The 13,962-nt window shown below is 34.3% G+C and overlaps 1 protein-coding gene across 1 annotated transcript in view; it reads right to left on the reverse strand.

The window, feature by feature from the left end:
- Positions 1-13,563, reverse strand: part of LOC149799882 (retinoblastoma-associated protein-like) — a 140,405-nt gene extending 126,842 nt beyond the window's left edge. Inside the window, exons 1-2 of the mRNA XM_089959327.1 lie at positions 13,421-13,563; positions 7,643-7,805 (exon numbers count right to left, since the gene is read on the reverse strand). Coding sequence (XP_089815453.1) covers positions 7,643-7,795 — 153 coding nt within the window. The 5' untranslated portion in view covers positions 7,796-7,805; positions 13,421-13,563. The remainder of the gene's footprint in view (positions 1-7,642; positions 7,806-13,420) is intronic.
- Between the last annotated feature and the right edge of the window lie 399 nt (positions 13,564-13,962).

The raw sequence follows: 13,962 nt of genomic DNA on the forward strand, positions 1-13,962 counted from the left end.
AAGTCAACTTGCAACATAAAACATGCAAAGCAATTATGTAATGGGACAAGCTGGTAAATGATTGAATTTTCAGCACAGCTTCAAATGAGACTAATTAAAGATAACAGATAATGAGAAATATGTCTCAGTACCAGCAAAGAATGTTCTATATGGTGTAGATTTTGCGGGATGTTCACCTGTGTGTTAAAACTTAGAAAAGATTCTCCAGAAACTCAGGGATTTCAGATATATGAGAAACCGCAGTCAGGAGTAAGAAGGTATGACTGAAAGCAATGTTTCACTGGGGTCATCTCCAAATCAATTAAGAATGTGGAAATTACTCAAAAAATGCAAATTTTGTCCTATGTACACCCACTAATTTGAACCCTGCTACTTATTGTCATAATACACAACTAGAAATGTAATATACATATGACCAGTTAATAGATGTAATTAAAGTTCAAAGCCAAACTGACTACCATGCCATCAATTATGGCAGAAAAGAGTGAAATGAAACTGGACCTTGGTCTTCTAAATGCAAGTCTGTCAGAAGTTGTGATGAGACAGGACAGACACAATTAAAACATGTCCCCTTAATTGATATGGCAGAGGCATAAAATATACACGTACCTTCATATCCACATAAGCAGCATATCTCTAGCATTAGTCTTTAATATCCAAGGCAAAATCAAATTTATCATGAATGTCGTTGAATCAGATAAATCTAATGCTAAATGACAATATCATGTTACATGTTGATGTTACATTAGAAGTTTGATTGCATCATGATGTAAATGAAGATGATTGTTCAATCAATTTATATCTTAATACACTACAACCAATAATAGTTTCCCTTGAATGCAATGACTCACCTGTTGATTATGCTGTGATGAATAATACAGTAAAAGCTGCCTTGAAAGACCACTGCTATGTGAGACTACCTGTTTTGACAGACCACACTCTCAATGCACAAACTGATCACATTGTGACCGGTTATGAGAGACCACCTATTCTGAGAGACCATAATTTTTTTGGCAAAAAAGGTGGTCTTTCAAGACAGGTTCTTCTGTATATCATATATGACAAGTAATTTCAACATGTATTATTGATGGGAGGGGGTAACTAATATAATTATGTAAACATAATAGTGCCAAATTTAATTATTTCAGTTAGTACTGTAGTTAACTATGTCCAAGATGAGATGATACATATATAATTCCAAATTTTATCAATGAAATGGATTTTCTGCATTATGATTGGCTGTAAATGATCATGTGATAGTGATCTGGAATCTTCTACACATCGATAAATTCTGAGACTACTTTCGGTGTTTGTACTGTTTGCTATATAAATAAACATTGCTCATTGCAAAAAGATTGTTTCATCTTTACAATTTTTTATTCAGCAAATAAATATAAATTATACCCTTTTTACACTTTTACAAATATTCTTTGATTGAAATGCATTTGGCGTTCATTTGCTACATAGTCGTGCAAACTGGCAGATTACGGTAATATTTCATTGCAATTTTCTGCAGAGTTTTATTTTAACATGTAGACAACAAGGAGTTAAAATAAAAAATAGCAGCGATTGAAGCAGATGAAGATGGATTTGGCGATAATGCAATGGATGTTACAAATGCTGAAAATGAAACAGAGATTGATAAATTCCCTCACATAAGCATCCCATGTCCTCAGTCACGCTAGCCATACACAACAACAATGATAGCATGGGAACTGGGCCAGTAAATTTTGAGGCCGCGGAGGGATATAAACTATGAAACAAGAAATTATCTGAGGAGGACTTAAAAAGCTATTGAAATAAATCAATACTTGGAGGCTACTAAACAAAACACAAAATGGAGCATTGGCATTTTCAATTGTAATTTTTTTTTAAATTTTAATTTTGTTTACTTATTTTAAAAAACGTGTGTGGGTGTTGGTGGCATGGTCTGAATATGACCACTTACACAAAAGTAAAAACAAAGATTTATAAGACTATTATTCAAAGAATGAATCAAGTTTTCAAATGGTGAAACTATCATCTCCATCAATGTGACTTAACACCATTAAGAAAATATATATATATATTCCATAAAGGTGATTGTTTTGCTAATTTAATTATTTTGGATGTGTAGCCATTAATTCTTTCCAGCACTCCACATAGCAACCACAAAAAACAACATATGGCAGGTTTTGCGAGCAACTCTACATTTAACAACTGCACTTTTAATTTCACATAGATAACAGAAAGGGTCTTGTTAAGTATTAATGCTGATGAAAAAGATAAAATGTTATTCCTGTATAGGTCATACTAAAATTAAAAAAGAACGTTATCTTTTTATATGAAAAGAAATGTGCTGACACGATGGGTAGCGATTGCCTAAGATGTAAAGTATGACGTTGCGAATAAAAGTAACTGACAGTAGTCACATTTCATTTGACATTAGATCACTGAACGGGTCTTCACAAATATTAACACTGTTGACAATGATATTAAATGTTATTCCTGTATCCTGTTATTCCTGTTAACATAAAGTCCTTCAGACTTTATTTACTTTGTGAGTCATTAGGTAAAATTTACACATCGATAAATACCCAACCATGATCATTTAATCATATAATAATTTGGCTCAATAGGGGATGTTACATTCAGGCTGTTTAGCAACTGAAACAACCAACAACGAAAAAAAAAAACAAACAACAACACATTATTGGCAGGAAGGTTCATTTGCAGACTTAACCAAATAAAAAAAGATTTTACTCTGAAAGAAAATTTAAGGGTAAGCAGGTCATTACAAAAGTGGAGGGAGGGGTTTGAGGGTCAGGGTGGGTTTAAGTGAAGAATAAACTAGAAAAAGTTACTTGCATCGTAAATTTAACTTTGATCATCATTACATCCCCTTGTTAATTTTGTGCTCCTGAATTTGTTTTCTTTTTCTTCAAATTTTTTCAAACCTTTTTTTTAGGTCAGCAGGAAAAAAAATAGGGTCAGTCGGGTAACCAGCACAACATATACTGTTTTTTACTTGGCCTTATAATAAATCACTGATGGCAAGTTTCCCTATAAAACCAAAAGATCTGTTTTGAACTTTGCAGTTCATTTAGTAGTGGTTAAGTATTAAAACAGAGTTCAGTATTTATATTGTTATTTGGAATTAATTAAATCATAAGGAAATATTTTACAAGTAATTCTCCACTTAAAATAACACTTTTAGAAACTGTAATGAACATTTACTGTTACAAACGAGGTTGAGTGCAGTGCAGATATTTGATTATAGAATATAGGATTTGTGCATTCTGCTTCATATAATCAAGTTCGATAAGTGTCTGCATTCAACACAATATAACCAGAGAGCTCTTCAGGGAATGCTTTCTCTGAGGTACACTAGGATCATTTATAAGCTACTGCATCTCCAGCTGCGTTCTTTGCTATACTACGGCTCTCAGGTTGATCAGTGACATCTTTGGCAAATATCGACAGACAAGCAGATCTTGAATAATCACTGGAATATTGTGAGACCCAGTATCATTGTAGCAATGCCAACAGTTTTGAATTCATCACGATTCAATATTCTTTCCATCAATCCTGTGTATGGCACTGTTAACAATGCCATACGACCATTGTTAACAAAACCAACTCTATCATCTATTCTGTATGCTTATCATCTGCGTTCAGAAGTTGACATATGATCTCAATAATGCTTCAGTGGGCAAGAAATATCTAATTATATCCTTATCTTGTAGTCTGATTTATCTATTCGTGTCAGGTACACCTACAGCATAAGGACAGTACTTACAATTATGCACTGATTCATATCTGAAGATGGGAGAGTCCATGTCAAATATGGGATATATGCAGGAACATTTTATTATATTCTTTCTGGTTTAAACTGTCGGCAAACCAGGCCACTTACTGCTATCAGACTTCTGTTATATTTTTTTCTCTCTCAGCAGTTTGTTTTATCAGTGGCATGCCAGCTAATTCTTTCAAATGTTCATTTGCAGCTTGATATATTACTGACACATTTTTAATCATGTGAGTCTGTCTCTGACTGCTGAGAATACTTTACAAGCAACATCACCAACAGCTTTATCATGAACAACTTACATGGCTTTAAATCCTAAGTGCTTGCAGTTGGGATTACCTTTGAAGCTACCATTCTGAATCGACCTTGAACAACAATTCCATCTCTGTAAACAACGAACTTTATATACTGGTAATCATGAATATACCACCCTGACCATTACAGGTCCATGTTGGGCATTGTGTATAAACATGACATTTTGTTACCATCAATCAAATTGATCAATCGCTATAGTGATCATCAATAATTTCATTGTTAAGTGCCCAATAAATGCTGCTGTCCATGACACTTGCAAATCACGGCTGCTTCATTGATGATTTCAGGGAAATTATTGCCAGACGACTTCCACCAAACAGAATATCTAATCGAACAACATCAGCGAGGCAGTTATTGGGACAAAGTTAATGCGAATCTCCAGCAATTCAGGGATTACATTAACAACTTGTTTGTGAGGACCACAAAGGGTTAATCCCTCTCCGATTTTTTCTTCAGGTGGCGAATTGTGATGTAAGTCTGGTTATGGCTCCAGAGCTTGTAGCTTGAGTGCCCTTGACACAGCTTCTTCTTCCAACCTTATTTCATATCATATTTTACATATTTATCTGTACGAGTGTGTCCATAAGCGGCAAAATCAAGATTCCAAAATCAATAATATCTTAGAGTTTATTTGCTGAATATTAAAAGCAATGTGTTATACATGTATGTCCAACCTTAATTCATATCTACTTTTATGCAGAATTTTTTCTTCATTTCTTCCAGGTTTTTTCCCTGTTTTCCAGTAGTGCTCTTGCAGCATACTCCTCCACTGCTTGGTTAAAGATTCCAAAATCATTAATATCTTAGATTTTATTTGCTGAATACTAATAGCAACGCGATATAATCTTTGTTACAATAAGCAGATTTCTTAGTGTATCCCAACTGGCAGATTTTTTAGTGTAAACAGAACCAGGTTTTACATATTTATCTCTACAACTGTATCCAAACGTGGCAAAATCAAGATTCCAAGATCATTAATACCTTAGATTTTATTTGCTGAATATTAATAGCAATGCGATATACATCTTCGTTCCAATCGGCATATTTCAGAGTGTATCCCAACTGGCAGATTTTAGAGTGTAAACATAACCCGGTTTTACATATTTATCTCTATGACCGTATACAAAGATGGCAAAATCAAATATCTGGTCTTTATCCCTGATAGCTGCAATACATCCCACAATAAATTGATCTATTAAATTAGTTCTAACTTTTGGTGCTGGCAGTGGTCGAACTTCGAGCTGTGGTTGAGGAGGTTGCTGTGTTGGTGGTTGAGCGGGTTGAAGAGGACCAGCAATATCAGCAGGTAATAATACTTCAAGAGTTTTTTTTATTATGTTGCCTCAGTTGCTATAACAACTTTTTTGGTTGGTTTGGCCGTTGGTTTAAATAAATGATCTGTACCTTCTGTAAATTCTACTTCAGCTTCATAAAAATGCTGTAGTTGCTGTTTGACATTACCACGGATGGGGAGATATTTCTTAATTACCTCTAGTTGTTGTCGAGCTAGCTTAGCTGTACACAATTCCATAGTTAGCGCAGAATCACTCATTATTATTATTAAATCAATGATTTAATTACATGTCACACATTAACACATAGATTATATACTAAAATGTACTACATGAAACCGTCAAAATATCAGTAAACATAGCGATATGCCTGAGCAATTGTAATGTATATTTCTAGAGATACTCATTACCTATTACTACTTTGATAAGTCAGTTAATTTAAAACACAAATCAGGGGGCTTGTACCCCGGCTCCCCTTCCTTTGCACCTGTGGACATCACCCCAGATGTGTCTGCAGTGGATACAAGGCTCGGATCAGCATTTTTGATATAAGATCCCAACATTTTTTTAAAGCCTTGATTTTAAAAATGGACCCTTAAAACTTCCACAAAAAACAGGTTCATCACCATCACTGCTACTCTTTTAAGTGTCAACTGAGACTATAGTGACCAAATCAAAAGCGTACATTTTTAAAGGCATTTATTATTATTATGGAATATTTTGACAAGAATGTTGAACAATAAGCCAACTCATGTGTTTCCTGCAATCTCTGGTCTCAGAACTCCAAAAATTTCACCCAGTGCACACATCCTGGCACAATTTTTCATCACCAAAAAGTACTGAAAAAGTATCAGCCTATAACCTTTCATTACTGGATGACCACCCAAGTCTCTGCTGGCACAAGTATTTTCCAGTCACATAAGCTGATGAAATTGTTGCATTGTAATTAATATATATTTTAAAACAATGTATCAGAGAATGAAAGCATCCAAAGTTTGTGGTAGAATGCCAAGATGCAATGTAAAGTGTTTGACAGCTGTTAGTGTAACACATTTTTTGAGGATAAAGTGAGCAAGAAAGATCTAATTTATTTTGAGGTTGAAATAATTATTAAAGAGACTAAATTTACATAGATACACAATTTATCATTTAAGTACTGTAATGATTCATTAGTTAAGAAGAAATATCAGAAAATGTAGGTAATTATCATAATAAATGCTGGCAGATAATGTGTGCACTATAAGTTAAATGAGCAATATCTATCGTGCAGCTCATCATAGGTTCACATTTATCCTAATGAGTTACTGCAGCTGTGATAAAACTTTCACTGCAACAATTAAGTGTTTGAGGGAGATATGATAGTACAGTGCAGTTCACAAAGTTATGGTGGCAACACTGTCAAAGCAAACAAGATTATCTCCCATGTATAATACTAGTAGTGCTTGATGTAATATTTTCATTTGTTCCTCGAAAATAATGTGACCCCCTGATCTGGAGGGAAGGGTATACATTGTCATCTGCCCTTGAGATCAACATTCTCCAAAATCAAACTCAGCAATAGCTTTGATTACTTTCATGATTTTCATATGCATTGTCACTAATTTAAATACCATAACACTAAAAACAGCAACGTTTACCTCCCTAGCTGCTGCAGGTGCTTACATACGCCATAAATCTGAAGTGAAGCTTTCAGAGAGACAACCCTTTTCGCAGTTAATTATTGAGATATGGATAAAATGTTAATTAGTCACACTGGCTTTATGTTTGTTTACTTAAGTCTAGCATTACATTATTCTGCAGATCAGCCATAGCTGACCAAAATATAAAAAAGGGAGTGTCCGAAGTAAAATGAGGTGTGTCACAGGGATGTATTACTGGGAGAAAGGGTGTATCCTTTGAAATTTCCAGTGTACTTGACCCAAAAGATCAGGTCATCCAGACCCACATCTAGGGTCTAGAATTTTCACCTACATTCCCCATGAAGAGACCAATACAACTTGCAATTTATATCTACATTTCCCGTTCAAGAACTATTCAACCTGCAATCTCTCTGGTCAATGTAAATTGTATTGTTAGGAAAACAATGTGTAAATCCTCATTACAACTAAGAAAAATTACTCACAATATTTATAGGTTTCTTTATCTAGATTCCATGCTAATAGATTAATCTTTAAATTTCATTCTCTGGTAGTCTTTCTTAAAGGAAAACTTTTAAAAATTTGGACTCATTCTCGTCATCTATTCTTACCTTGTATTCCTCTACATTTGTTAAGGCTGCAAACAAAATCTGTGCTCTCTTCTTGACATCATCTACAAGACCAAGATCATGACAGAACCGCTCAAAATCAATGTCATCAACAGATTTGGGTGTACTTGAGCCAGAAGGTGTAGAGTTAGACATATTTGTTCCTCTGAAAAGACAAATTGCAGTTTAGCAATATTTTATGGTAACTTTTTTCTGTTTTCAAAGGTGAATTCAGCACAAAACTCAGTATCTGGCAGATATTATTTGTAAATTATATGGTATGTTAACATAATATATACAGTAAAAAGTTTTGGCAGCATTGCTAGAGTGTAATAATTCAAGAATATAATACAAGCAAGCATTATCTTCCACTCTAATCACAAGGCATATCCCAACAACATTAAAACAAGGAAGAATACAGTGGCTATAATTCCAGGCTGTTTGCAAAAGGCATGTCCATTAAACACAATAAATGGAAAGGATACATACCTATGACTAAAAGCTGTTTACAATGCATATCTGTTCAACACAAAAACAAGGAAATGAGTTTGAGTCTACATGACTAATGTCATCATTGTAACACATTAACCCCTAGCGACAAGTTTACGTGGCAGGAGGTAGTAGCCTACTGCTGAGCTCTGTAGCGTCATGATCATGCATAATACATTAAAGTGGGTGGTATTATAATAATAACAAGGACTTTGTATAGCGCCTAATCTTTAGAAGCTCTAAGCGCTTTACAACATTAGACAACACCTATAAGATAAAAAACATATAATGATATGATTACAAAAACAAACACCATGAAATTAAAAAACATTAAAAAAACATGCTGAAAATATTTAAGGTAGGAAACATTATTAGGTCTTTAAGTTTGTTCTTGCAGTCAAAATAAGTAAGTTTTGAGAGCCATCTTGAATGTGATCATTGTGTCTTTGTGTCTAAGTTCAGTGTGCAATTCATTCCACGTTGCTGGGCCCCGGTATGCAAAGAAAGGAGGACAGATGTAGCTCTACAATGATACCAAATAATCTAGAATTTCTAGTTTCACTACAAAATACAGAGGGAAAAACCTCATTTTTTGGACCCGATTTTTTTCTACCCAAAGTTCACCCATGGTCGGAATTCGATTTTGTGTCTGGATATTCGACTTTTTGGTCTCATATCTAAGGCAAACCGGTATGAACTGCAGACAGACAGATGAACCTTTGCAGATGGGTATTTGGAATAAAAAGTGGTCTCAATACAAAAATAATGGCTTCATTTAGCAAAAAAATAATAATTTTAAAAAATCCAACTTTTACCCTTCTGCTCATGTGCGAGCCAAATAGCCAATGAAAAACAATGTTTCTAACACAACTAGGCGGTATGTTACTGAACGATCACCTGGGATTTGGTGTTTTCGGATCTATTCAGAAATAGCTTTCAAAATGTGTTTCCTACTCGAATTTCAGGCAAAACGACAAAAACCTCCAGGGGTTAATGTGTTAAAATACGTTTACTTGGATTTGAGTTCAGGACATTGGTTTTCCATTGAAAACTATATCGTCTACCTGCTTTATGTCAGGTTGTTTGCTAACAGTTCAGTTCAGTAAACAGAACTGACCTCATTTATGAATTTGATAGAAAAATGACCCACATCCTAGTCATTTTATTGTGTCTTAGGTTTTATATAAGGTTCTGAAGTAAACAAAAATTTTTATTCCATTTTAATATCAGTCTTTGTGAAATTACTTTTATGTGTGTTCAGATATAATTTGAAAGGAAAAAACATTGGAATTACAAAGTGCCCACCGACATTTTGAATTAAGACACTATCTGGGGATTATTGTGAATTCATTCAAAAACATTTTTTGAATATACAAAGATGGCCGAGATATGAAAGCTAACTTTTTTAACAATTTTTAAAGTAATACAACATAGCGCTTCGTGCACGAATATCGATGACCCAGCATCACCCAGAAGATCTGTCAAATAAAATCATGTGATGAATTGATAAAGGGTAGAAGAGAAGCAGATGATTTCACCGACAATATGATCATTATCATGGACGAAATTCTAGTGCACTTTGAACGCATTCCTAGATGGACTGATGATAAAATGGGGGTCAAAAGTGTAAGAATTAGCAAGACTCGTGTAGATTTGAAAAAATCTGACTTTAGTCATTGCAGTTTCCACTTCAGGTGATGTGTTGCCTCTAACAATTTTTAACGGTATGAGAAAGCTAAAAAACATATTCATGTACCGAAGGGTTGTATTGATGAGATGCTGCTGCAGTGGATTAAATTGTTTTACCTCAAGTACAGTTTTATGTTTCTTAAAATAAAATTTCAGTTGGAGTACATTTTCTGACTAAGTTTTGAATGATTTAAAAAGTGTCTCACATCTTAAGACTAAAACAAAAAAAGATGTGTCCCAAAATACATGGTGCACAAAAAAAATTACTTCTAAAATTAATTTATGGTGTCCCAACATATATGGTATTAAATGCATACAAAGGACTCTCGACTAAGTGATTTTCTGTGTCCCAGATAAATAAATTGTGTCCAAATTTGCATGATTAAATGTTTCCAAGACCTCTGGTGAGCAATATTTACAAAGATCATGTCTGCTGGGGTAGCTTTAGTGATAAAGCCAAATTCAACAGTTGTGGTACTTTAGCCAAATACAACAGCTGATATTAACCAAGCATAATTAGGACTAATTACAGACATCGGTAAGTAAAGTAGTTTTGATGCAAAGGTTTCAGCAGATAGATGTCAAAAATTATTTCAATTTTTCTTTTACAATATAAATTGTATAATTTTGTTTTTGGGGTTTAGAGCATTACCATGTTATATCTGTAATCGCATTACCGCAAAGCAGTTATATCAGGGGAGAGTTGTATTGTGAATTATTCAAAAGAGTTCCCAACAACACCATTGTTATGTCATGATTCTTGGCAGGACCAGTACATTTCCAGATCTGATATGTACATGGAACATTTCATTCTTTTGGACTTCAATATAACTTTTTCAGCATTATTTTGAAATTACTTCATAATACTTTAAGTTCTCTCATAATTTCATTTATAACTTTGATAATTAAATTATCTGTTAAGTTTTACAAAACTTGTTGGTTTTGCTTCTTTCTATTACTTAGTTTATGACCCTTGAGTCATAACACTTATAAGCAAGTAAGGTTTGTCAACAGGTGTCCGAAGGCTCATTTTATTACCAGGGTTATTATCAATGGGCAGGTACCCTAGTATCCACTGGCATGTATAATTCCCAGTCAGTGTCAGGGAATGGGTTTGAGATTCAGAAAGTGTCTACAGGTTACAAAGGATGGAAGGGGGGAGGGGGGTTTGCAAGTGACCAGAAAAAAGTGACGTCCATTTAAGAATAAGTTATCTTTACATATAGCCAATAAAAAAAATTGGAAATTCAAATTTGATTTTAAAAAAAATGCATCTGTTTTTCTTAAGTAATAATAGGGCTGTCAAAAACCATGGAAAACTTCACCCAGGTACCCATTGAGCCATTTAAGGGGTAACCGTTAGAACATGAAAGACATGTACAACCCTAGTTATCCCAATGGCAAATTTTCACAAACCTGGATTGTTGTTGGGTGATGAAACAAACGATCTTATTACATCATTTTGCACATTGTTTACATCACTTTATCCACTATTTTGCATTCTCTTTTTCACACTTTTGCATTTTACGCACACCAAATGCGAGACAGATGATAGTCTGTCAACAGAGATAATTTGTTTTCCTGTTGTACTTCAAATTGTCTTAAAAATTGTGCTATAATATTTTGTTTGCTTTGTCAATAATAATGAATTAATATTACAATGTTGTTTCACTTATTAATAAACTTCCAACAACTTCCACAGCGTTCATGTTATTTATTACTCACGGCAAATGGCGGTGAAAGTCAACTTATGGTTGAGAACTTGAATATTAAAGGAGGTTTACACTTAAGTAAGCAAAACATTACAATATTAAAATTTCAAACAAGAATAAAAATACGTTTTTTGAATATTTTTATGAATTAAAAACTAAAATATGAATGAACTAAGAAAGAATTTAAATAATAACAGTCTGTCCTAGTATACAAGTACATGATCATTGTCCCCTGCAAAATTTCCAGTTTCTGCTTAAAAAAGCCAACATATCGACTGGCTTTGGGAGTCTGTAGTATAAGCTGTGCTTACAGCAGCAGTAGATTAGTTGGCCCTTCCACCCTCCCCCCAGTCAGTCAGTCAGCCACAGCTTGCCAGTCGTTCACTGACTGATGAGTAAGTGATATGTTAACAAGCATAGTCTACATGTTTATATTAGTATTGTTTTGAACTGTGAAGCCGTTTACAAAGCCCAGCGTGCAGCAGCCGTTTATTGGGCCGCTGACGCATAACAGGTGGTCCTACTCCTAAATATAGACTGGAGCTGCAACTCAGACTAGCATACTGCTGATGATATATGATATTCTGATAGTGTTGTCGACAAATTATTTTTGTGAACGGGTACTCATCATTCATTCTCAATGCCTGGGTTTTTCACTACGGTAGGGTACTTAAAAAACCCAAAATTCTTGGTGGACTTCATACTGTACAAATAATTACCAAACACATGCAAACATAAATACAACCAGACAGTATCTCTCTATCAGTATAAGTACACCAAAACCTAGTCATTTCATTCGTCAATTTATAATCTCTGAAAAGTTTGAAACAAAAAGTAAACAATGTGCATTATTTTACAAATATTCTGGATGTCATCATTTCAAGCAACAAATGCCAAACAGCTCATCATTTTTTTGATAATCTCAATCATTCCTTAAATTTAAGATTTGCACATCTTTGAACACATGCATTTAAGAGTTTCCTCCTTTATATTTGTTCATTTTTATCTTCTAAACATTAAAACTAGACAATGCAAATATTGTATGCAGACGACTTTTTGTTGAAATGGGCTGTTCTAGTAACCAGAAAAGGAGTGAGCACTTTGCCTTCATGTTTAAATCAACTGCATCCGTTTGGTTTGCAAGAAATGACTAAGTATTGTACACTTTTCGCATCCTCCATGCTTTTCGTTTCTTAAAATGGGGAGGGGGGTAAAAATAAACAGAAGCGGGGTACTAGTAGTACCACAGGAGTCTGACGTTTTATCAATAAAGTACGGCGAATTCTCTTACAATATGAAATCCCCTTATCGATAAATAAACACAAAGAGTGCAAGCGTGATGACAACCCTTCGCTCTATTCGACTTTTTCTCACGCGTCTTTTATCGCTTCAGAATCGCAAGAAGACTGAAAAACTACACATATACATTCAAAAGACAATAACGTACCAACGCATATCTCTTAAATGACCATGTCCTGAATCCAATCCGGTGAATTAACCTTTATTTTCACCACTACGATCAAAATCCCTTTCTAGCAAAATCGGCTATTGTCAGAAATTTCGAAGTACTTTATTGATAAACGTCAGACTCCTGTGATAGTACTAAGTAAATTTCTCGATGTACTCTTTTCAGGCTAAAATTTAACAAAATTTCTTAAAATTCTAGGCCTGACAAGCCCGTGGTAATGACAAATACGCAAAAAGATTAGTCCAACAATATAAGACGTCCACCCTGATATTTATGAGGGAAATGGGGCGACCTTCCCATCGTAAATATCAGTGTCAGCTTCTTGACACTTACATTGAAGGACTATACGAAGATACGTTCCCAATCACAGGAACAAGGGAAACTTTTCTTTCTCCATTGAAACGTTTCATAACTGAAACTTACCCTGTTTTCCGATTTTTAAGTTAGTATTTGAATATTTAAATGCATATAAAGGTCCTCTCTGAATCCCGGTAAGTTTTCTGTTTACACTGATACAGTTACTCGACTAAATACAATGTTAAGAAAAGAAAACCCGCGCATTCTTCGAGCTGACGATCCTGAAATATTTTGATTGGATAAAAGTCGTCTGGTTATGATGATATTGGTCCCTTATAATAATAACGGAGAACCGTTGCAAACCGTGAGCCTCCATTGAAAGATTAGTATTAAAAGCTGGTACAGCGCATATGCAAAATTTTACAGTACAATGCTGCCGCATCTCGTTCAAAACTTGTGCATTCTATTGTGGACTGTAAAGATAAAGTGAAATAGATAGATGACTTTATTAAATCTGGATGATACAAACACGTTATAATATGTAATCTGATCGAAAATAAAATGGTTTATATTGCAGTTTCATTTCTCAAGTTAAAAAAAAAAAACAAGAATCAGGCACGAGTTAAAGAACACAAACATTAAATTAATTGAACTTATCCATTTAAGTG

Source organism: Sinohyriopsis cumingii, chromosome 5 (assembly GCF_028554795.1).
Source record: "Sinohyriopsis cumingii isolate HCF-2022 chromosome 5, ASM2855479v2, whole genome shotgun sequence".
In the NCBI taxonomy this organism is placed as follows: domain Eukaryota; kingdom Metazoa; phylum Mollusca; class Bivalvia; order Unionida; family Unionidae; genus Sinohyriopsis; species Sinohyriopsis cumingii.